This window comes from Coregonus clupeaformis, chromosome 16, assembly GCF_020615455.1.
Source record: "Coregonus clupeaformis isolate EN_2021a chromosome 16, ASM2061545v1, whole genome shotgun sequence".
NCBI classification, from domain to species: Eukaryota; Metazoa; Chordata; class Actinopteri; order Salmoniformes; family Salmonidae; genus Coregonus; species Coregonus clupeaformis.
Genome location: NC_059207.1, coordinates 27,817,412 through 27,842,410, shown reverse-complemented (window position 1 = coordinate 27,842,410; position 24,999 = coordinate 27,817,412). Strand labels below are relative to the sequence as shown.

At 44.3% G+C, this 24,999-nt stretch overlaps 1 protein-coding gene across 2 annotated transcripts in view; it reads left to right on the top strand.

Moving 5' to 3' along the window:
* LOC121584642 (cAMP-specific 3',5'-cyclic phosphodiesterase 4D) overlaps positions 1-24,999 on the top strand; it is a 300,239-nt gene that overhangs the window by 219,130 nt on the left and 56,110 nt on the right. The window contains exon 1 of one of the 2 annotated variants that reach the window (XM_041900648.2): positions 24,639-24,876. The exons of the other annotated variant lie outside the window; for it this stretch is intronic. Within the exon in view, the coding sequence (XP_041756582.1) occupies positions 24,758-24,876 (119 nt within the window). The 5' untranslated portion in view covers positions 24,639-24,757. Of the gene's footprint in view, positions 1-24,638; positions 24,877-24,999 lie in introns of those variants that run through there. 2 annotated transcript variants of the gene reach the window in all.

Sequence of the window (24,999 nt, the reverse complement as noted above, 5' to 3'; positions counted from 1 at the left end):
ACCACTCGGTGGTGGGGGCTCCCATCTGATGAGCGAAATAGGGGGAGCACTGGAGTAGGAAGCCACGGCATTTGGATGGAGTCCTGTTATATTTGTTGGGGAGGGACAAACGGGCATCGCTGACCTGGGCGGACTGCTGGATGGGCTGGGGTGCTGGCTCGCTGGGTTGACTCATGGTAGACAATCCTCCGCTCGTTGGAGGTGACGCCCCTCGGGTAATGTCGAGACGTTGAAGAACGCAGAGGACCTCATCCATAGCCGTCCTCAGTTGCGCCAGCTGGTCGTGGTGTTGGCAAAGTAGGTGTCCCTGTTCGCCGACCATCTGGGAGATGTCTTGATTCCCTGCTGCTTCCATTTGTTGAGGCAGTATTCTGTAACAATGACGCTGGTAGTCAGGAAGCAGAAAAATGTGCGATACAAAACAAGAGAAGGGTCTGGACATATAAACAGAAACAGAAACAAAACTGCCTGAAGAGTAATGCTAGGGAGTGCTAGATAAAGGGGAAGTAATCAGGGTAGTGATGAAGTCCAGGTGTGCCTAATGATGGGACGCAGGTGTACGTAATGAGGGTTGCCAGGTGTGCGTAATGATGGGTTGCCAGGACCGGTGGTTAGTAAACCGGCGACTTCGCGCGCCGGAGTGGGGGAGCGGGGGAAGACGTGACACTCATATTGAAATAGATTTAGGGTTTAGTGAAATATTATGGGAGCATTGGTCTATTGTGAAGGCATTTTCTTTGTTTTCACAGATCCTTGCCTAAATTATAGATCCTTGCCTAAATCCAGCACTTGTTTTCAGCAGGCAGGAAGAGCAGGAAGAGTTTGCAGTGCACATGGGGGTTGTTTAGAGGTCAACCCTAATAATTCCAATGTGCACTCACCATTTCCCAGGACTGGCTGTGCCTGTTAGTAATGCACTGTTCAATTCAATGTGAATATATACCATTAGCTAAGGTAACATTCTGTTCACTTCCTGTACGTTTGTTCGCTCATAATAATCGTCTAGCTTCCTCACACCCTTACTTCTCCACAATGGCTCTCAGAGCTTTTACAGGATCCTTGCAGGCTTACCTTGCTCTTAAAACACCACTTCCTGCAGTCCTTAATAGTGTGAATATAGGAAAGGTCAAATTCAGTTCATTGAATGAAGGCTTGTTCATTCAGCCAACCCAAGCTGTAGCCTCTTCATCCGCCGCACACACCTCGACCCTGGCTTTCAGAGAACCCTTGCAGGTCTTAAAACATCTACTTCCTTCAGCCGTCCCAGCACTTTGGCTTATAAAACATTTACTGAAACTGTCTTTATTCCTCCTCTTTCTCCTGTCCTCTCTCCTCTCTTCTCCCTCCTGTCTCATCACATCTGTAAAAGCACTTTTATTTTATTTCTCCCATGCACTGGTTCCTTCGTTACGAGCCCCAGCTACATATTTGTCTGTCATCCTTCTCTTCCTCCCTTTGAAAAACAACTTGAAGTGATGGGGTCATACATGTATGTGTATCTCTGTCCCAGTTATCAGCTCCCAGTGGGGGGTTTTCACTCTAAACCCTCCACTCACTGGTGGTGAGGTAAAGGTGGGGATGACATGAGGCAGGAGAAGCTGTGGTGAACTGGGCTGTGGCAGTAGCAGACACAGTGGCCAGCCCAGCTCCTCTCCTGTATCACTTGGACTCAGGGTAGAAGACAGTAGCATAGTGGGCTCAATACCTTTACCAGTTATTTTAGTATTACAGTCAACTCCTCTTCTAATAATCACATCTGATCACATTTGATTCTTATCACATTTATAAATAACTAAAAAATAACTACATATGTTACTTCTCTGTAAATCCTGTAAATGTTACTGCCATGTACTGTAAAGCCTTAGTGTTGTCGTAAAAACAGAATCATTCAATATTACCTTAGATCAGACCAACCTAGTTGTGTCCCTGAGCTAACAGAGATGTCATCTCATAGACAGAGCCATGTTACGGCCTGGCTGCCTCCACCTAGCTTGAAATTGCATTAACAGTTTAATGTTGCCCAAGTTCCTCTTACACTCATACACAACGCTGTTTTCATAATTTATGCTCCGTAATGGAATTCGAGAGAAATGTGTTATATGAGAAACGTGTTGTGCAATGAATTTCCATTATGCAAACGATCCTCCGATAGGTGTTGATTATTTAATTCACCTCAGTTTATTATTCTCTAACAAAGAGCCTGAACCAGGTCTAAATTGTAATGAATACTCAGGGAGAAAAAGGTGTAGATTCACGCGCAGAGCGCAGCAGGTGTTTATTTCGCCTTCGCAGAAGGCAGGAATCGTGGTCACAGGCAGGCAATGGTCATACACAGGTAGGCAAACAGGCAGGTGAATCAAAACTAGGACTGAAGACTATAACTGATTCTCACAAACGAGCTAAGAAAAGGCTTAGTAGAGTCAAAACGAACAATACCTCACAAGGCACAAACAGAAAGAACTGAACTAAATAAGGAGCTGATGAGACCAGGTGAGTAACTAACACAGGTGAAATCAATGAACAAAAAGGAAAGACAGGGCTATGTTCAAGAACACAAAGAAACAGGGCTATGTTCAAGAACACAAGGTGAACTAAGAAAATAAATACAGAACCTTACATAAATTAGTTGATCATATTTCCTCCTGCTCCACTCTGCTCTCCCCTGGAAGGACAGGACACACAGTTATTAGATGGAGGGAGAGGTCTGGTCAACTCCCCTGTTGCTAGGCAGGGTCCCCACATCTCTCACAGTACCATTGTCAATCACTGATGGTTTTGCAAAATACAATTTTATTCTATAATTTATCATACGAGTTTATCATAGCAAACACCAAGTATGATATCAATTTAGTTGAACATTGCCATAGCATTTGATGTGAAGGAAATTGTAATTGCCCATAGACACTGAAGCTCAATTTTGGCTTGTTTGGCTTGTTAAGAATTTCGGGAGGGTAAGCTGATATAGTAGATCTGTTCCTAGGGCCAAATGTATCCTTTGATTATTACCATATCCTGGAGGTCATTGGGAGATCATTGCATCACTCTGGGGCAGTACTAATCACACCCAGAAACTGTAGAAGAGTGAGGCAATCCAGAGCAGTGTGATCAGTGATTCACTTCCAAACTGAGAGAAGCACTGGGAGAAGCAGACCAGCATCAGGCAGAGCTGCCATAATGACATAACACTGGTGCAATGCAGGACAAATTATATTTCTGGATGTGAGTAATGAAGCAAGGCACGATGGCCAGGGGTTGAGTGGAGGGGGCTCTGACAGTAAGTTGGATGGGGGCTAGTGGGGCTAGTAAAATGGCATTAGCCTGAGATCCAGTGATGGGGGTGTGCGTGAAGGTTGAGGGGGCTGGTCTGGTCATAGGACAGAAAGTGAGGGGTGATGGGCTGGAAGCCAGGTGGAGTAGGCTCAGAGCTGGCTAAGCCAGGGATGTAGTAAGGGTGGAGTGCCCTGACACCTCACACTGACACCGCATGACAAACAATGGATGTGCCCTCTGTCACCCCAACTGTAATAGAGATTCAGATTGGCCACAGCTCACACTTTCAACTGGTCCTCTGAGTTAGAGGGGGAGTAAGTCTTACAGAGAGGCTGCAGCAAATGTTAGTTAGCTGCAGCTGGTGGTACTGTAGTGAAGATTGCCTGCAGTCATGGCCCATTGATATTTAAACAGCTTCCCATCTGTACCTGCTCCAGGGAGAGGCAGTTATTAAAACAGAGAAACAGATAATAGCATCAACAACAGCCAGAGTACTGCAAACCAGATACTCTGCAGCATAGTGCCTGGTGATCACGCCATATGACTGTGTTTTAGCCACTGAAGCAGTATCGATCTCATATCACTTGCTAAAGTCAGTGAATCTATGTAATGCATACTTCAATATGTAACCAACCTTGTTAGCCAGCTGAACTAAAGTCAAGGCATGAATGTTGAGGATCTATGGGATCATTGGGACGGCATGGTGTGCTATTAAAATGATTCAAGTGTGAGTGACCTTTTATTCCTTTTGGTGCTAAAATTAACATATCCCATTCAAATGAGTACGCTGTCTTCCTAACGGTTTCAGTGACAGGGATTTTTACAAGAGAACTTAACAGTGGAATAGGCTTATTGTTGATCTGCACCTGATACAACATTTTAGTATTGAGATGCTCAAACACATTATTTCTCCAACCAGAGCTTAATGCTACCAAATCTCACATTAGGTTTTGTGTATCTAATCATCAATGTATAATTTGATGGTGAAATTAGTTAACCTTTAGTGAAATGCCACCTCATCACAGGCTATGAATGACAAGGAGGGCAAGCGGGAGCCTTGGCATTTCCACGGCTACCCGTTTGACGGACAGCTTGCCAAGATAGCCCACCTACATCTCACCCTCTCTCTAGGGCCTGATGGACAGAGAATAGAGGATCCTTCACTCTTCACTCAACTGTTCACATGCCTGTTGTATTTCCATATGAATTTGAGATGAAGAATACTTTGATAGATTTGTCTGCCCCTCATTTCTGTCAATAAGCCAACACCACCTATTTGCGACTGACGACTGAGCAGTGAGATGGAAGGAATATTTCTGTGAGTAAATGACAGAAAAAGCACTTAGAGCACTATCTCATTACCTATGTAATTTGAATGGCATTCTATTGTTTTCCAAGTAGACATATTGGAGGTTGTTCTCTGCCGTTCTCTCAGCTATAGATCTGGAGAAAAATGAAGAAAAGTACTTAGCTAAATGTCAGCACAGATGAAATCGATATCCACATCCAAGGCCAAATAATCCTGGCATCCATTTCCGCTCCAAGCATAGGAATCCATAATGTTATGTTTTGTTTTGTTAGCAGAAGTAATGGGTGGGAAATTGATACAGTTACATATCGCAATATTACTTTGGTCGATATTATATTGATACTTTGACTCCAAGTATCGATTTTTAAAAATACTTGGTAACGTTAGCTAGCGTTAGTCAGCCGTACCTGCGCCAAAACGGCTGTATTTTTCATCCTATAGCTTGTTCTCCATCTTCTTCTTAAATATTGAGCACTTTTATTTCCATGACTGATCAAAACTACTTTTTATTATGACTCTCTCTTTTCTCTCTGCAGCTGACATACACTGAGTGTACAAAACATTAGGAACACCTTCATAATATTGAGTTGCACCACCTTTTGCCCATCCCTCTATTATTTGCAGTGGAGCTATGTTTACCCACTGTGACCTTTCCCATCTCTCCAATCTCCTTTCTCTCTTCTACCCCCCATATACACACACACCCTCCATCCTTCTCTTTCCCCCTCCCTCTCGCTGTCTCTCTCTGTCTCGGTACCCACCACCGTGGCCTTTCCTGATCTCCCCTGTCTGTCTGTAGTGTGGCAGGCTGCAGGATTGCTTGTGACAGCTTACCAGTGTTCAGTAGAGCAGGGGGAACAGCCCTAACACTGCGACCATCGTTATGTAACAAAACCCCAGCCCGACAGAGACACAGAGATGCTAGATGAGATAGGGTCCTGTTTGGATGATGGCATGTGTGTGTGTGTGCGTTAGCGATGCGCTGGTCAGCTGTTTGTTCACCCGCCCGCAATTGCTAATAACCTATCCGCAACCGCCCGCCTATATATGATAAAGTGAAAGTCTGAAGCCCACACCCAACCTTAACCTGTAAATATAGAAAAAAGGCTGTACAGTCAGAGATGGCAGAACGATTTTGAAGATAGGCCTATGTTTCTGCTTATAATTTCCGACATTTTGTTAGGCTCTTTGTTAGTCAACTTGTCTATAATTAGATACATGCATTCTTCTGTCATTACTTGTTGCCCTAGAATTAAGCAATAAAGCCTGAGGGGGTGTGGTATATGGCCAGTATACCATGGCTAAGGGCTGTTCTTAGGCACAACGCAACGCGGAGCGCCTCACAATCATCACACATAACATAGCCGGCACTGCTATCATCCTCTTTTACCACTTCACCAAATCTTTCCCGAACATTAGGCTACTGTTTTGGCCCTCCCTTCTCTTTATTTTCAACTCTCCATTTCGCAGCTTTTCTTTTATTGAATTAAACTATGACATTGTCCTTTCTGCCCAAGTTCCCAAAAGCATTTGGCAATTGACGCGCTACAGTTAGGCCGTCACACACTAACACCAGATAAAAAGAATTAAAGAAAAACCTAAATGTAGCTTATAGATATGAATTGCACAAGAATGATACATTTATGGATTTTTAATGCATTGTTTTCTCCTCATTCAACCCGCCCGCACCCCACCCCCCCTCATCCACACAATATTTAATAACCCTAAACCGGCCCTCCCTGCGGATATAACCGCGGGGACTGGGGGTTATGAGTCAACCTGCCCATCACTAATGTGGGCTGATAAAAAATGATTACAGTATACACAGTAAACTATGTATTATTTCACCCTAGTCAAAGGAAAGGAATTCCTCTACTTGGCTACCACCCAAATTAACCCCTTACCTCCTCCTTTCCACCCTTCCACTCCTTCCTCTCTCACTGACAGGTGGTTGATAGAGAGGGTTTGTGGAGGGTGAGAGGCGCTTTGACTCCTGGCAGGAGTTGAGAGACTGCTGACGTGTGTGTCGGGCAGGATGTGTACAAGAGGCAGGACCGAATCCTGTTTTTCAGACCGCAGCAATTGGCTCAGAGCCAGGATGATGGTTTTAATGCTCACACACCCACTCACATACTCAGAATGGGCTAACCCTGACCTCAACCCAGCATCACACACACACACACACACACACACACACACATTGCACACACATTTGCCTTCACACTCGCTCACTTGCACACACATTTTCCTACACTCTCGCACACACACTCACACACACAGATGTCTGTAGTCACAGTTGTCTGCATTGTACAGCATACACTGAGTATACCAAACATTAGGAACACCTTCCTAATATTGAGTTGCACCCCCTTTTGCCCTCAGAACAGCCTCAATTCGTCTGGGCATGGACTCAAGGTGTCGAAAATGTCCCACAGGGATGCTGGCCCACGTTGACTCCAATGCTTCCCATAGTTGTGTCAAGTTGGCAGGATGTCCTTTGGGTGGTGGACCATTCTTGATATACACGGGAAACTGTTGAGCATGAAAAACCCAACAGCGTTGCATTTCTTGACACACTCAAACCGGTGCACCTGGCACCTACTACCATACCCCGTTCAAAGGCACTTAAATATTTTGTCTTGCCCATTCACCCTCTGAATGGCACACATACACAATCCATGTCTCAGTTGTCTCAAGTCTTTAAAATCCTTCTTTAACCTGTCTCCTCCCCTTTCATCTACACTGATTGAAGTGGATTTAAGTGACATCAATAAGGGATCATACATTTCACCTGGATTCACCTGGTCAGTCTGTCATGGAAAAAGCAGGTGTTCCTAGTGTTTTGTATGCTCAGTGTATATTACATGTTCATTGATGAACACACTGTCCTGTTTCACTATTATTTTGTCCTATTTTGACTTCAGTAATTGTAATACCTAAACTCCAGAGTATGTTACATCATGTTAATCAGGGGTTTGAGATTGGTGGCGGTATTGTAATGAGTGTAGATACAGAGTTGGATAACTGTCAGGAGAGGTCTACATTGCAGAGGGAAAATGTTTCTCTCCGCCCCATGGCAGAATGTCTAGAATTGCTCTAAAACTGCAACATTAAAACTCCAACAAAAATGTAACTTAGGGCCTCCAAAAGGCTAGGGACGGCTCTGATTGCATGTGTTGGTATGGATGTGGAAACGCAGACCCACAAGTCACTGCGAACCTTCGTGATGAGTTCCGATTTTTTGTGGCCCTCACCTCCATCAAAGTTGCCCATCCCTAACCTAGACACATACAGACACAGAAACATGAGCCAGCATTAGTTCTGCAGTCTGAAATGTCATGGTTTAATGATGTGTCGGCACAGTGAGAGAAAGAGAGCGAGAAGGGAAGAGGAGGGAGAGAAAGTGGGGGGAGGGACAGAGAGAGTGGGAAAGAGTGAGAGAGAGAAAATAAATGATAGAAAATAACCAACACAGAGAGAAGCCCCAGACTGGATAGAGATGGAGAAGGAAGGAGCTAGAGAAAGATAGAGGGGTGTTGATTGAAGGACAGAGAAAGAGAGAGAAGAGGGAGGCAGAGTGCGAGAGTTTTTGTTTTAGTGTTCATGGTAATATGCACATTTAGGAAATTACAGATGCCACCACCTCTCCCACACTAGCCTATCTCTGAGAAGAGCTCTGTTTGTGTGTTTATGTGCATGCATGCAGTATGCATGTGTGTTTGATTTTTACCTCACTGCAGTGCCACAGGTTAACGAGCTGCCTCTGAGGAGGCTTGCACGAATGCACACACACACACAAACAGGTCAGCAAAACCAAGCCTCAGAGGACTGGAAAGCCCCTCTCCTCTCCTCTCCTCTCCTCTCCTCTCCTCTCCTCTCCTCTCCTCTCCTCTCCTCTCCTCTCCTCTCCTCTCCTCTTCCTGCTGAATGAAAGCTGAGCTGTGTGCGCTAAGAGGATCAATAGGTTTAGCTCACTGTACACAGAAGGAGCAGTCACACACCTAACAGGGTCAGGACATCCCTCAGACTGACTAGGAGGGAGGGAGGGAGGGAGGGAGGGAGGGAGGGAGGGAGGGAGGGAGGGAGGGAGGGAAAGCAGGGATGAGAGCGCAGTGCTTCACACATTTTTTACCCATTATTCCTTCTTCCCCGGGAGCTCATGGGGACAGACAGAATCTACAAAGAAAGAGATAGAGATAGACAGAGATAGAGGGAGAGAGAAAGAGAGAGAGTAACATGCTCTGTCACGCCAGCGTTGACTGCTCCTGCTCCAACTGTCTTCCCTGGCTGTCAGGAAAAGGATTTTTTTCCAGAGTGATGAATCCCTGAACCCGTTCACCATGAGGATGTGGGACAGCGATTTCCAGGTCCTCGCAGGAAGAATCCCTCAGAAAAAAGAGCAGCCGCCTGAGAAACTAGTAGCTGATCCTGTGTGGACTCCTGGGTCACAGAGCTGAGGACTCTAATTTACACCGCTGAAGGATTGCATGCACCAAACTGCATTTGTTTATCCAAGCTTGGGTGGTCTTGCAGTATGTAGCCTATTCATATCCCATCTACTGACTACATGATGACTTGTCCACGTGGTGGCACATCACTGGAATGACTATTATTACTATGGTGTAGAGCAGTGTAAGGGACATGCAGACATGATGTTGTTTTGGAAGTGGTTGCAGTGCGTGGAACTCAGTGTGTGTAGATAGAGAGTGTTAAAGGTTAGAGGAAAGATTCAGTACACAGCTCCATGAAGCCTGGACTCTGCCACGGGGCGCGGGAGAGGACTATGATGCACTTCAGCAACTTCCCTTTCAGGAGGCACTCATGGATATGGTGAGTGTGTGTGTGTATGTGTGTTTCTGTTTGTGTGCTCGTGTGTGTCCAACATGGCAGCAGCAGTAGTGGACATGAGTTCAGCAGCTCTTTTCCATCAAAACTAAAGTACCCCCACAACATTTGTTTTTGTGCATGTTCTCCTGTGACCTGTGTTTTCCTACTGTTCTGTACTGTATTTATGTTCCAGGGCGGTTAGTACTCCCGACAGGCAGCTCAGCCCAGGCCTTCTCTGGGAGATTTATTATTCAATGGGCCACATATTTCCTACCGTTTTCTCCCACAATAAACGCTTGAGTTGATCCATAAACAAGAGTCTAAATCAGACATAAACTGCAGCAGCAGGCAGCCATAGAGCTTTCAGAGCTTTCGTTTAGCCCAGAACAGAAGACAGGACAGTGGAGGCACATACAGCTGGCCAGCTGTGGCTCCCTGCTTTAGATTCCTCCTCTGCACTTTTCATCAGCCAGTTAAATAGACGCTCCTTTGGGGATGTGGCTTTCTCAAAGCCATGAAATGATGTACTGCTGTTCACTGTTTCCTTGCTGCTTCCCATCTTCAAATGGTTTGTTATTAGAGCTAGTCATATAACAGTGACTCAATGTTTGGACCATAATAGTCTCTGCCAGGTTGTTGACCCATACCTCAACACTCCTGCTTCATTTCTGACCAGCAGTGCTTAAGACAGACAGACAGGCTTCTGCCTATGGTTGCTTGCAGTACTTGAAGCGTGCAATGACAGAAGTGTCTGGAGGGTGAGCTCAAATGTCACGCTGGCTATAGCACATAAAATGATTTTGGTGCTCTACATGTTTTCAGCCAAGCATTTTCTCAGGTCAGGAAAACTCCATATAAGACAATATAATAAAGATATAACACTTTTTCTGTTTCAGAGGTTTTAGCATTGGCTATTGAGTTTTTCTTGGTCAGGTCACATGGTCAGGAGCTCTTGTCCCAACCCATTGTTTACTTTATCAGTATTAGATTAGCGGTGGTGGAGAGATGCCATGAGACTGTGACCTTTAAAGAGGCCAGACCAGAGGCTGTGGCTGTATAGGGGAACAGCAGACAGACAGACAGACAGACAGACAGACAGACAGACAGACAGACAGAGAGGAGAAAATCTGGTTCTTTGAGGTGGGTTAGGAGGAATGTTCCTAGCTAATCCAGTGGCAGCTACGTAAACAGAAAGCACAACGAGATATCTTCCCCCCCCCCCCCTCTCTCTCTCTCTCTCTAACACACACGCTTAGCATTGCTGCAGGTTATTCTTTGTTATTGCTAGGTAAAGTCACACTTATTCAAACTTGAAATGGATTACATCCGTCATACTGAAACGTGACATCATAGTGTTACTGAGACAGCCTTGCAGCTCATCTGGTATTTACCATGAAATGCTATAATTTGTGAGGGTAACTTTGTAGGAGTTTGGCATTGTGAGAACTGCTGTGTTGCGGATGCTTAAAGGCCCAGTGCGCTATGTAGGGAATAGGGTGCCATTTGGGACATAGACTATGTAGGGGAGTTATGTAAGGATGCTTAAGTCTTTAATTGAGGAAATAAGTGATGCTCAGTAGTTATTATAAAGATTGAATGGCTTAGCTTCAGCAGGCTGCTATTAATGTATGGTAATAATGTACTATGTTAATGGTCATAATTGGTTAGATAATCTGAATGGGTAATCATTCCTTAGAATTCCTTGATAAAAGTATATGTTCCAGTATAGTACAAATATATAGAGTATAGTACAGACTTCCAGTTTAGTATACGTGTGTGTTTGTTTTTCAATCATGTGTTTTCCCTTTTATGGGTAGTCTCATTGGTCTGGTGAGATATAGCAGCCAGATTAAGTGACAATGTTAATAAAACAACATGTCCATGTTGTCAAGGTTGTCTGAACACAGGCTTTCTTCTGTTTCCTTTAGAGATGAGTTGTCAGAACCCATTTTGACAGTGTGTCTGTTTGCTGCGGAGGGACCAAGCCCTGTTTCAGTTCCCATAGAACAGGAATGCACCATCCATCCCCTACAGTGTGTGTGTGTGTGTGTGTGTGTGTGTGTGTGCGTGTGTGCGCATGTGTGTGTGCGTGTGTGTGTGTGTGTGTGTGTACAGAGGATCTTTCAGATGGATGTACATTATTTATCAGTATAGTAATGGACAAGGCTTTCGTCCGTAGGACTGCCAGATGGTGAAGCGTGATTCATCACTCCAGAGAACGCGTTTCCACTGCTCCAGAGTCCAATGGTGGCGAGCTTTACACCACTCAAGCCAACGCTTGGCATTGCGCATGGTGATCTTAGGCTTGTGTGTGGCTGCTCGGCCATGGAAACCCATTTCATGAAGCTCCCGACGAACAGTTCTGACGTTGCTTCCAGAGGCAGTTTGGAACTCGGTAGTGAGTGTTGCAACCAAGGACAGATGATCTTTACACGCTACGCACTTCAGCACTCGGCTGCCCTGTTCTGTGAGCTTGTATGGCCTACCACTTCGCGGCTGAGCAAGTTGTTGCTCCTAGACGTTTCCACTTCACAATAACAGCATTTACAGTTGACCGGGGCAACTCTAGCAAGGCAGAAATTTGACTGACTTGTTGGAAAGGTGGCATCCTATGACGGTGCCACGTTGAAGGTCACTGAGCTCTTCAATAAGGCCATCCTTCTACCAATGTCTGTCTATGGAGATTGCATGGCTGTGTGCTCGATTTGATACACCTGTCAGCAACGGATGTGGCTGAAATAGCCAAATCCACTAATTTGAAGGGGTGTCCACATACCTTTGTATATATAGTGTATCTATTCAAATATCTTATTCAAAGTACATGTATTCATACAAGTATGAAAAATGTATGCACTCACTAACTGTAAGTCGCTCTGGATAAGAGCGTCTGCTTAGTGACTAAAATGTAAATGTAATGTTGAGCTCTGAACTCAAGCCTGTGTTGTTATTTGCAGAGCGTATTGGGCTGTGAAAATGTGCTATGTGTTACAGTAGAGTATGTATCTATTTGGAAGCCCCATGGCTCCTGGTGCTCATTGATACAGTAGAACATTAAATCTACCATTTACCTCCATGACAACAAAGACTCACCTGGGGAGAGAGAGGCTGAGTGGCTGTTACACAAACCCATTTCGACTTGGATTTGGCACTCAGCAGGCACGCATGCACACACACACACACACACACACACACACGCACACACACACACACACACACACACACACACACACACACACCACACACACTCACACACTCACACACAACCGTAGGAGCGCAGGAGAGTGAACCATGTCCTCTGATTCTTCCTCTACTCCTCAGGCCTGTAGACAGGAAGTGCTGTCTTTGTCAACAGAGGAAGCTGGGTTTAGAACTAAGGTTTGGCAGTTAGATAGTCGAGACTTTACAGCTCTTGTTGAAAGGAGTAATGAGTGGCTTAGTTTAGTGTTAGGTTGGCAGACTCACTTTTAGTTGGTCAGAAACACATTTGTCACCATAGTGATTTGCAGGGTTAGATCTCAGAGTGCTAGTGACTGTTCTTGTCTGCCTCTTGTCGATTTTCAATATTATTACATGAATACTTACAGAAACAGCAGTCGTTTCAGGAATGGAGTTCATGTGGGAGTAATAACATACTGTAGCTGGCACTGATAATTTGACATTTTTTGTAGCCTAACGCTATTAATCTGCTATTTGTCATCTTGTCATTCCTTACCTTGTCTTTTCAGTGGATTTCAAATCTTGACTTGGCTGCATTATATAAATACTTGACCCCCTAACTCAAAATAACGTTTTCATCCTGCATCACTATTTGTCATTTAATGTTATATAACCATGTTTGTATGCTTGGTTCTGAGCACTTTAATAATGAAAGTAAAATAAACGTCTTATGTGGATTTCTATTTACAGAAAGAGGATTGAAATAAGCAGAAACGTAACAACAAGTGCAGAGCATCTAAAGTAATAATATACAGCGAACCCAATGCACTGTGGTGTGCTGAGGGAGGAGAGAAGAGAAGGATTGTGAGATCTATATTTAGATAGCATGGTAGGAGTTGAGAAGGAGCTCTGTGCTCTCTTTGCTCCCTGAGGTGTTGGCGCTGTGATGCCTCAATAATCAAGTCACATGTGGTGAAACTGGGAAAATTAGCTGCTCTCTAGAACTCTCTTTCTCCTCTAGACCTCTCTTTCTCTCCTAGACCACTCTTTCTCCTCTAGACCTCTCTTTCTCCCCTAGACCTCTCTTTCTCCTCTAGACCTCTCCTTCTCTCCTAGACCTCTCTTTCTCCTCTAGACCTCTCTTTCTCTCCTAGACCTCTCTTTCTCCTCTAGACCTCTCTTTCTCCTCTAGACCTCTCTTTCTCTCATAGACCTCTCTTTCTCTCCTAGACCTCTCTTTCTCTCCTAGACCTCTCTTTCTCTCCTGGACCTCTCTTTCTCTCCTAGACCTCTCTTTCTCCTCTAGACCTCTCTTTCTCCTCTAGACCTCTCTTTCTCCCCTAGACCTCTCTTTCTCCCCTAGACCTCTCTTTCTCCTCTAGACCTCTCTTTCTCCCCTAGACCTCTCTTTCTCCCCTAGACCTCTCTTTCTCCTCTAGACCTCTCTTTCTCCTCTAGACCTCTCTTTCTCTCCTAGACCTCTCTTTCTCCTCTAGACCTCTGTTTCTCCTCTGGACCTCTCTTTCTCCCCTAGACCTCTCTTTCTCTCCTAGACCTCTCTTTCTCTCTTAGAGCTCTCTTTCTCCTCTAGACCTCTCTTTCTCTAATAGACCTCTCTTTATCTCCTAGAGCTCTCTTTTCCCCCATTAAGTCCTGTACAGGATCAAATAGTGTAAACTCAAACTTACAGTGGCTTGCGAAAGTATTCACCCCACCTTGGCATTTTTACTATTTTGTTGCCTTACAACCTGGAATTAAAATTGATTTTTGGGGGGTTTGTATCATTTGATTTACACAACATGCCTACCACTTTGAAGATGCAAAATATTTTTAGGAGTGAAACAAACAAGTAAGACAAAAAAACAGAAAACTTGAGCGTGCATAACTATTCACCCCCCAAAGTCAATACTTTGTAGAGCCACCTTTTGCAGCAATTACAGCTGCAAGTCTCTTGGGGTATGTCTCTATAAGCTTGGCACATCTAGCCACTGGGATTTTTGCCCATTCTTCAAGGCAAAACTGCTCCAGATCCTTCAAGTTGGATGGGTTCCGCAGGATGGTACAGCAATCTTAAAGTCATACCACAGATTCTCAATTGGATTGAGGTCTGGGCTTTGACTAGGCCATTCCAAGACATTTAAATTTAAGCCATTTTGGGTTTACTACCTTTTTATTTGGGCATTTTTATTGTTCAGAAATGTGGTGGGTACTCTCTTCGTTCACTGGACTTTATCCTGCTAACTGTTCCAAATGTCCGAACTGAATTTGGTAAAAGGTCTTTTATGTACTCTGCGCCATCGTCTTGGAACACCTTACAAAATAATTTTACACTGGAAGAACTTGTCCCGATTGGTGTTTTTAAATCTCTGATGAAGGATTTTGAGGCTGATTCCCTGACCTGTCAATGTTTTTAATTTGCTGTTTTTGATATTGTTATACTCTTGTGATTTCATGAATGGTTTTTACTAGATTACTTGTAGTTTTTCATGTTGTCTGTCTGTAATTTTTTTTTTTGTAATGACTTGGTGCTGCCTATCTTGGCCAGGACGCTCTTGAAAAAGAGATTTTAAATCTCAATGAGCCCTTCCTGGTTAAATAAAGGTTAAATAAAAAATAAAAAAAATAAAAAATGTTTCCCCTTAAACCACTCAAGTGTTGCTTTAGCAGTATGCTTAGGGTCATTTTCCTGCTGGAAGGTGAACCTCCATCCCAGTCTCAAATCTCTGGAAGACTGAAACAGGTTTCCCTCAAGAATTTCCCTGTATTTAGCGCCATCCATCATTCCTTCAATTCTGACCAGTTTCCCAGTCCCTGCTGATGAAAAACATTACATTTACATTTTAGTCATATAGCAGACGCTCTTATCCAGAGCGACTTACAGTTAGTGAGTGCATACATTTTTATACTGGCCCGTGGGAATCGAACCCACAATCCTGGCGTTGCAAGCGCCATGCTCTACCAACTGAGCTACACGGGAACTGAGCTAAACATCCCCACAGCATGATACTGCCACCACTATGCTTCACTGTGGGGATGGTGTTCTCGGGGTGATGAGAGGTGTTGGGTTTGCGCCAGACATAGCGTTTTCCTTGATAGCCAAAAAGCTCAATTTTAGTCTCATCTGACCAGAGTACCTTCTTCCATATGTTTGGGGAGTCTCCCACATGCCTTTTGGCGAAGACCAAACGTGTTAGCTTATTTTTTCTACAAGCAATGCCTTTTTTCTGGCCACTCTTCCGTAAAGCTCAGCTATGTGGAGTGTACGGCTTAAAGTGGTCCTATGGACAGATACTCCAATCTCCGCTGTGGAGCTTTGCAGCTCCTTCAGGGTTATCTTTGGTCTCTTTGTTGCCTCTCTGATTAATGCCCTCTTTGCCTGGTCCGTGATTTTTGGTGGGCGGCCCTCTCTTGGCAGGTTTGTTGTGGTGCCATATTCTTTCAATTTTTCAATAATGGATTTAATGGTGCTCCGTGGGATGTTCAAAGTTTCTGATATTTCTTTATAACCCAACCCTGATCTGTACTTCTCCACAACTTTGTCCCTGACCTGTTTGGAGAGCTCCTTGGTCTTCATGGTGCGCTTGCTTGGTGGGGCCCCTTGCTTAGTGGTGTTGCAGACTCTGGGGCCTTTCAGAACAGGTGTATATATACTGAGATCATGTGACAGATCATGGACACTTAGATTGCACACAGGTGTACTTTATTTAACTAATTATGTGACTTCTGAAGGTAATTGGTTGCACCAAATCTTATTTAGGGGCTTCATAACAAAGGGGTTGAATACATATGCGCGCACCACTTTTCCGTTATTTATTTTTTAGAATTTTTTGAAGCAAGTAATTTTTTTCATTTTACTTCACCAGTTTGGTCTATTTGTGTATGTCCATTACATGAAATCCAAATAAAAATCCATTTAAATTACATGTTGTAATGCAACAAAATAGGAAAAAGGATAAGGGGGATGAAAACTTTTGCAAGGCACTGTAGATTACGTTGCCTGACTCTCATTACTTTACTGCGACCGAGGTGGAGGTTTAGAAAATTGGCTTTGGAGACGTCTGAGCGCTGCCGGAATCACAGCCTTCTGGAGGCAAAGCCATCTCTCAGTGAAACCATAGGACCAGCAGAGATGAGGGGGAGAGATAGAGAAGGAGAGATGAGAGAGAGACTGAATTTGTGTGGGTGTGTCTGTGTGTTAAATGCTTCATCGTCACTCTCCCGCAGTATCAATCTTTGTCATCCTGCCGTGCTACTTGTGACGCACACATCTTTATTAAGGTGGGCTCTATACAGCCAGACTGGGGGGTCAGTCTGCTGCAGAGCGCTGTGGGCGTCTATAGACAGCTTGTTGGAGAAATGTTTGTCCTTGGGTGTGTGTGTGCATGCGTGTAGTTATGTTCCATGGAAAATTACAGCTGTGGTCTGGAAAGGAAGAGTATACAGCATCAGACTGTATATTTATTGTTCTATTATATTGGTCACTTTTTGCCATTTCTACACAATAAAGAAATGTATTTGTTACTCAAGTTCTATTTAGTTGGTATTTACACATTCACAGCTTGGTTTGTGTCTTTTGGTAGAGCAGTGTTTCTTAATGGGGAGTGAGTCAGTCAGTCAAAGCTGGTCTTAGTCTTCTTACCAGATGTGAGGCTCCTCATGTTCAGGATGTGCTGTTCTCTCCTCCTCAGCCCTCACACACACACACACACACACACACACACACACACACACACACACACACACACACACACACACACACACCTTTTTCTTTCACCCTTATTTCACTAACTCTCACACTCAGATACTCACACGCAGACAAGCACACACCCACGCACTCAGCTCAGGTCAAGCGAGGTGCAGTGAGCCATGGCTGGAGATAATGTTCCCGTTATTCACGATAACCAGCACAACCAAGATCCAATGACACATCCAGCACCACATATCTGTGTGTGTGTGTATACGTGTGTGTGACAGTGAGCATTTATCAACCATTGTTCTGGACAGAATGTGTGCTTGGCAGGAACAGTTTATTCGACTAACCATGCATCACTTTGTCTGAGATCTATTGTCAGCTTCTATTGTCAGCTTCAATGTGACCTTAAAAGTGACCTCTTTACAAAGACACAATAGACCCCATGCAGTATTTGACTGTCATTTTCAGAACAATTGTTTCGTCACCTTCGAAATAGCTGTCAAAGACCAGTTGAAAAACCAGATTGAAAGGTGATTTTATTGTAATCATTTTTTCTAATCAAGTCTCTGTACTTACTACTAAGATGTGCACAGCCATCCTCACACAGAGAGCCTCTGCATAGCTCCAACACTCACATCCATTTCATTTCATTCCCTCTGCTCTGTTTCCCCTGTATCCCCAGTATAAGCTGTAAGATAGAACATTCAATCTTCTGTATCGCTCTGGAACATTCGGAACACGACAGTCAGATCAATTAAAATGCGACCCCGGTGTCAAATCTGTCAGAGGGGAGAAAGGATGGCCGCAGGTGGTTCATGACTAAACTCACTGTAAATCAGATCTATCTTTTCTATCTTTATGTCTGAACGGTTGAAACGCTCAGAGCAGGGTCACAGCAGGCTGGCAGGCTGGCAGGCTGGCAGCATGTCATCTAACAGCATGGCACCTGCCCTCTGCCCATAGGGGAGGGACTAGAGATACACAAGTCCAAATACAAATATGAGCACAAATAGCGATGAAGCAGTCCTAGTTCTTCCTTTAGCCAGCCTTACAGTAGAGCTGCTACGGTCTAGTTGTTAGGGAACTGTTAATATCATTAGTGAGCGTGAGGTCAGAGAGCTGGTGCTGTGTCCTTGCCTACGTCACCATGCCTACGTCACCAGGTTTTAGTCCATGTCCTTCAGGGGTAGGAGGCTTACTTGTTTGTGCATTTAGGTCATTTGTGAACAGAAGAGAACTTTCAACTGATCTGTTATACTGACATCTGTATTGTCATATTGTTTCTATCCATTGCCCTGAGTGTGACATCACTATGCTAATCACTTTAGGCTTCACTTACAGAAACTCAGGAGGATGAAAATGTTTATGAGAACAGCAACATTAGAGGCCTATTGCTTATGACAATAAAAAGGTGATTATGATCAGTATGATGACAAAAATGGACGGAGTAGCTTACCTTGGCTTACCCTCAGAGAGGGAGTTCCCCAAATGCACACAATATAGTATTTTCCGGATATTCCCATATTACAGCACCAGAGGGCTAATACCATATTGCTAATCCAGGAGGGGGAACCCACAAGGGCACTGGGAATAGCAGGAACTTGTTGGAATCCAAATGAAGGAGCTTAGTGCTTACAATTGTGTGTACTGTACCAAATAATTCCAGGGGTGAAGATAGGATCCTGCTGGAAAATGGAAGGAATTTACAGACCCACATAACTGGTGGTCAAACTCAGAAAATAGACTAAAAGTTATTTTGCCATTACTTGTGCAGCAGCCGATAGTCTTCTTTGCTATGGGCTATGTTTTGGTGGTGGTGGTCCCAGTGTAAAAAGTGGGGGGACTAAGTGGACATATAGAGTGTACTACTTTTGACCAGGGTCCATATGGTTCTGGTCAAAAGTAGTGCACTATATAGGGAATACGGTGCCATTTGGGATGGAGGCATGTTTTCTTGGACCTGTGCCTGCTGGCTGGCCAAACCATAAGCATATGGGTGTGTGACACAGAATTAGGAATTAGAACATGGGTGTGACATCACAACGTCTATTATAAGGTGCTCAACTGCAGCTGAAAATAGGAGCTCTGAGGATGATGACGATGTTGGTGTGTTTATGACAACGACAGAGTTAATGATCACCATGGTGTCGTTGTATTATTATGGTCGTCATGGTGACCCATGTTCTGTTTGGAGAACAGCTTAACCTGGCTAATCTCCAGATTCCTTCGGGATCTCCGGGAATCCTTGATCAGTGGCACCCCCTCACACACGCACGCATGCACGCACGCACACACACACACACACACTTTGTCTGCGCCTATATACCCACACTCACTCTCCTACCTCCCAAACACACACACTGACACCACGCCGTGATGATGTCATCAGGGTTTTAAAGAGGGATTATTCTGACATCACTGGGATGGGTGCCAGACTAAACCTATTAGCATAGCCGTGTGTGTGTTTCCCAGAGATTAGAAAAAAAGAGCATGTCAGAGTTTGATTGAATGATTGATTTGATTATTAATGCTATTTAGTAGGTCTGTCATTAGTCTGTCATTACTGTTGTGTCATCCGTCATGACACTTTCCATGCCATTAGCTGTGATGTGTTGAGTTGATATTGGAGTTGACCTGTAAACAGCTTACTGGTGGTCCATGTGCTTCTCCCAGAGACACAAAGACCAGAGGGACAGTAATATCGTGAGGCTGTGAGCCTCCATACCATGCACTAATTAGTGAAGCTGTTAGCCTATATACCATGCACTGGTTAGTGAAGAAACTGCATCTCCATTAGGCCAGAGTTGAGGTAAAGCTAGTTTACATACTGTCCTTCAAATAATTTGGAAAACAACAAGGTGTGTTCAGTGTGTAGCCTACACTCTCTGAGGTACAACAAGGTGTGTTCAGTGTGTAGCCTACACTCTCTGAGGTACAACAAGGTGTGTTCAGTGTGTAGCCTACACTCTCTGAGGTACAACAAGGTGTGTTCAGTGTGTAGCCTACACTCTCTGAGGTACAACAAGGTGTGTTCAGTGTGTAGCCTACACTCTCTGAGGTACAACAAGGTGTGTTCAGTGTGTAGCCTACACTCTGAGAAATCAATGACATAAAGGGATCAATAAGGTACCAGCGGGAGAAGAGCAAAGCAGCAGTGGTAACCTAACGATCAGGAAATCCCAGGGCCACAGAAAACAAAGCTTTTTAATGTGATGTTACATGGAGAAAAGGTCAGTTCTCTACACACAACCTCCCTGTTGGACTCTTCAGGCCTGTGTTAACACAGAGCATAGAGAACATCTGGGCTCAAATCAGTCCAATAGTGTCCCCCATGCAAAGTCATGCATTCAGGCATGATCAATGACACACACACACACACACACTTGCACACAAGGAGCTGTCATCTGACTTATCCCCTGGTGTGTTACGCTTGTCCCGTTATCTGAAGTGTGGAGAACCTTTCTGACTTGTGAGCCTCTCTGCTTTGTGAGGCAGCTCCTCACTGAGACCTCCAACTTAATGGCAGGTAGAATAGTCATGAACAGTCCACGGCTGTTGTGACCCTTCAAGTGTTGGTGCTTTTCATACATTGTTCTCTTCATGAGATTTGTTTAACTTAAGGTACATCTTCAGAAAATATTGATTTTGTAGATTTAAATCAGATTATATCAATAGATTTATATCAGTCATCTTGTTTTGTAGATATAGACATATTGAATGTTGTGAAATGTTCCATGAGGCCTACATGGATAGGTATACTCCATTCTCATTCATTCTGATCTTGTACATTCCTTATATGTGATATGATCTCCTGTAGCTTTCTCAACATTAATGCTCGTTGACAAGCCCGGTGGTCGTACCCATTCATTTTCCCATTAAATTGGTGATTATTAAATCTGCGGCTGTCTCCTAGCAACCGAGGCCTGATTGGTTATCAGGATCTACCTGCCCTTCTGAATTCTGTCGTTCTGCAACCATGGAAACCAGTTTACAAACATGAATCTGGGAGTAGAGCTTAAAGATAAAGAGGACCCAAAAGAACCTGGTCACCGCGACAACGCAAAGGGTACACCGACACAGACAACGGCCCACAGCTCTAGAGTGGATTTCTAGTCCAGTACTTTAGGTTCCCTCAAAAATGTTTTGACCTCTCAAAGTTATTACTCACTTGGAACACTTTCCATAAGGTTTCCATTTCAGATATGTCAAGGATTTCTTTAAATTTCTTCCTCTCTTTATCTCTCGTTTTCTAGAGATGGCATTTAGGAGACTCTAGAAAGTGAGCTATGTTACTCAGTACTGAAGTGGGTTGTGAACTGATTATACATGTGAGGCAGGCATCCAATCAAAGCTCTTTTTTTAACCCAGCTGGCCCTCTTTGGGGTGGATGGGCGGAGGGGGTGCTCTTTCTTTCTCTCTTTCTTTCTCTTTCTCTCTCTCTTTCTCACTCTCTCTCTACACCACCTATGAGGCAGTATGAGAAGTGAATGTATCCCCAAGGCTCACCCCTCTTCACTCACCCCTCTTCACTCCACACAGTTAACACACTCTATGAGAGCCCTCAGAATAACTGCCCATGCTTGACCTGCTGCTTCTCATTTCACATCCACCCTTTGAACCTGAGCTGAAATCTCAGTTGAACGGTTTTAAAATGCAAAATAAGATACACACTTCAGTTTTGAAGATAAAAACTAGAGTCCTGTGAGTCTGCTACCAGCAGTATGCTACGTTGGTCAGTAATAGGGGAACATCAACAATAGTACAATAGGATCCATCGCTGTGGTCTCACTCATCAATGGCTGTTGCTTGAGACCACAGTTGGGATAGATGGTAAGTTATTTAAGCCTGTTTTGTCAGTATAGGTTGGAGAGTAAAGCCCTGTTGGTTGGGTTCCTGGTGGGGCCTGGTGAGGGGGTAATAAGAGACAGGGGGTTGGGACACAGGAAGTGTGAATTATTCATTGAGGAGCAGAGAGGGAGAGATACCTCCCAAGGTAAGCTACTCCAGGAAACACACACCCTCCCTCTTCTTTTCTCTTATTCTCTCTTTCCATCGCACTCTTGGTCTCCCTCTTCCATTCTACATCTCTCGTTCCCCTTCTTTCCTTCACTCTCTCTCTCCCAATTGCTCCGTTGCAGGTGACAGTGGGTTGTTTCTAAGCTCCTAACGAGGTCTGTGACCCTACGCTGACAGGAGTGGATCTGTAGCGCTCTGCGCCTCATAAGCCAATCACACTGACACACTCTGACAGCCTGGCCAATTAGCTGTCCACTGTCTCTCTCTAACTCTCTCCTGCACACTCTTTCTGAGTGTCACTACTCTCTCTCTTTCTCTCTCTCTGTCTGTCACCACTCTCTCCCTTTCGTTCTCTCTGAGTGTCTGTCACCTCTTTCTCATATAATAATATTAGCAGACACTTTTATCCAAAGAGATTTACAGTAAGGCACACATACATTTTCACATTGGGTGGACCAAGCAGGAGTCGAACCCACAATATTGGTGTTGCAAGTGCCATGCTCTACCAACTGAGCCACACAGGACCATTTCTCTGATAGCAGGTTCAGTTGGCTGTGTGCCTCAGGGAGACCTTGTGACAACAGCCTAACACCATTCCTGGGTGCTCATCTCACAATGTTGCAGTCAGTGATCGTGTGTGGCCGATTTGGCAGCCAGGTGTGCGTGCTCTGTCCGTGTCTGGGTGTGTCTGGATGTGTTTACACATGTGCAGTGTTGGATCTGTCATTGTATCTGTGACTTTAAAGCCGTGGATAGCCACCAAGGAGCAGTTTGTCACCTGCTACCTCTACTTCTGTGAAGCCATGACAGACAAACACAGTTGAGTGTCTGGGTAAGTGTGGTGTTCAGCCCTGACTGTCCTTCTTAGAAGAGACTGCCCACTGTTGGCCATAGAAAGCATGCTCATTACAAACCCAAATTAACCTGGCACAATTCACCTTCATATGGTCAAATATTGGTTGAAGCATCAATGCCATTGCTTGCAGCCATAACAAATGTCAAGTTATCCTAGCTATTGATTGAGAAGGATTTGGAGTGGAAAGGTAGTCTAACTGAAAAAGGATGTTTTGTCAACTTGTCAACCGTTTTAGAAATTAGCTAAAATGATAGGTGGTGATATGTTTCTTGTGGTGGTGCTTGTGGTGTTTTTGATAAGACTCTTGCAACAACAATATAATGGTGAATTACAGTGAATGCAATCCAATTGAATTTAGCTTAATGCCCACTCAACCAGTACATCAGCCTGAAATACAAAGTCCATGTATGGGGCACTGCTTCCCCCTAGCTTTGGAAGATGGGTATCACAGCTCTTATGGGTAGGCTACACCGCACTGAGTGAGTGAGCGAGCTCGATTAAGTGCACCGGGCTATGGCCCATGACGTGAATGGGCAAAAGCGGTGAGGGAGGAGCGCCCTTCTCAAATCGAACAGTAATCTGCGCCGCTCGGCAGTGTTGGGGAGTAGTGAACTACATGTAGTTTCGCTTGTGATTTAACCACATTTTGCAGTAGCTTGGTGGGAGTTGAACTAAATTCAAATCTGTGTAATGTTTTCAGTAGATAATAACTTGTTTGCCATGTAGTGGTGTAGCTATAACTACTGGAACTACACACTACTTTTCTTTAAAAATAAAATAAATGATGCATGAAGTAGGCAATTATTTCTCTCTGGAAACATAGTTGTTGTGTTCAGTGGGCTAATCTGATTCCAGACTGATCTGTTCTTTCAATTTGTAGTCTATGACATTTCAGATTTAGATATGATAATTTATCACAAAGTAATTTGGATGTAGTGAACTACTTTTCCAAAGTAACTTTAGAAAACTATATTTTAGTGTAGCTTAACTTCTTCCTGTGTGAAGTAATTGGTAGCTTGGTAAACTATATTTTCAGAGTAGCTTCCCCAACATTGCTGCTCGGTCATGTTGTCAACAAGGCAGCATGATGAATTGGTTCCAAATACGAATGCAATCAATGCTAACCCGGTTCACCCGGGGCAGGCCCAGGGCATAAATCGAATCCCCTCAGTGAGTGATTCATTGAGTGAGTGAGTATTATCTTCTTAGCTGTTTCAGATGGACTTAGAGACAGACAGTAATAGTCTCTCTCTTGGAGACTTAGACTTAGAGACCATAATAGCGCTGCTGTCTAAAGTAACTCACATGTAAAGTACCAGCCAGTAGCTATGTGTACCCGCCCCTCTGCACAATCATTATGTCTCTCTCTCTCTCTTCTCTCTCACTCTATCTCTCACCTTATCTCATGCTTCTCCCTCCACCTCTCCTTCCTCTCTCTCTCACCTCGTAGAGGGTAGATGTCCAGTGGAGCTCTCTAGAAGGGGTGTCGTCCCTAGTGTGTGTGTGTGTGTGTGTGAGTGTGTGTGTGTCTCTACCGTGTGTGTGTGTGTCTGCTGTAAGGGAGTGTTCCCTCGCACATATGTGTGTGAGTGTTTTTCTGTCTCAGCTGTGAGTGTGGAGGTGCAGTAAGATGAGTCTGCCAGCGAACTCCGAGTCTCTTGAGAGGATAGCTCGCTACCGCCATGCCTGCTCCAACGGCTCTCCATACGCCACCAACAAGCCCATCGACATCAAAGCCAGGAGGAGAGGGTAACTGTGGGCACAGGGGCTCAGGCACTGGGGATAAGGGATGGAGGGTAGGCTACTGTGACTGTGCATTTGTGCCGTAATATCTTTCTTTATTATTAATCTACCATTATGTAATGTTTCTGG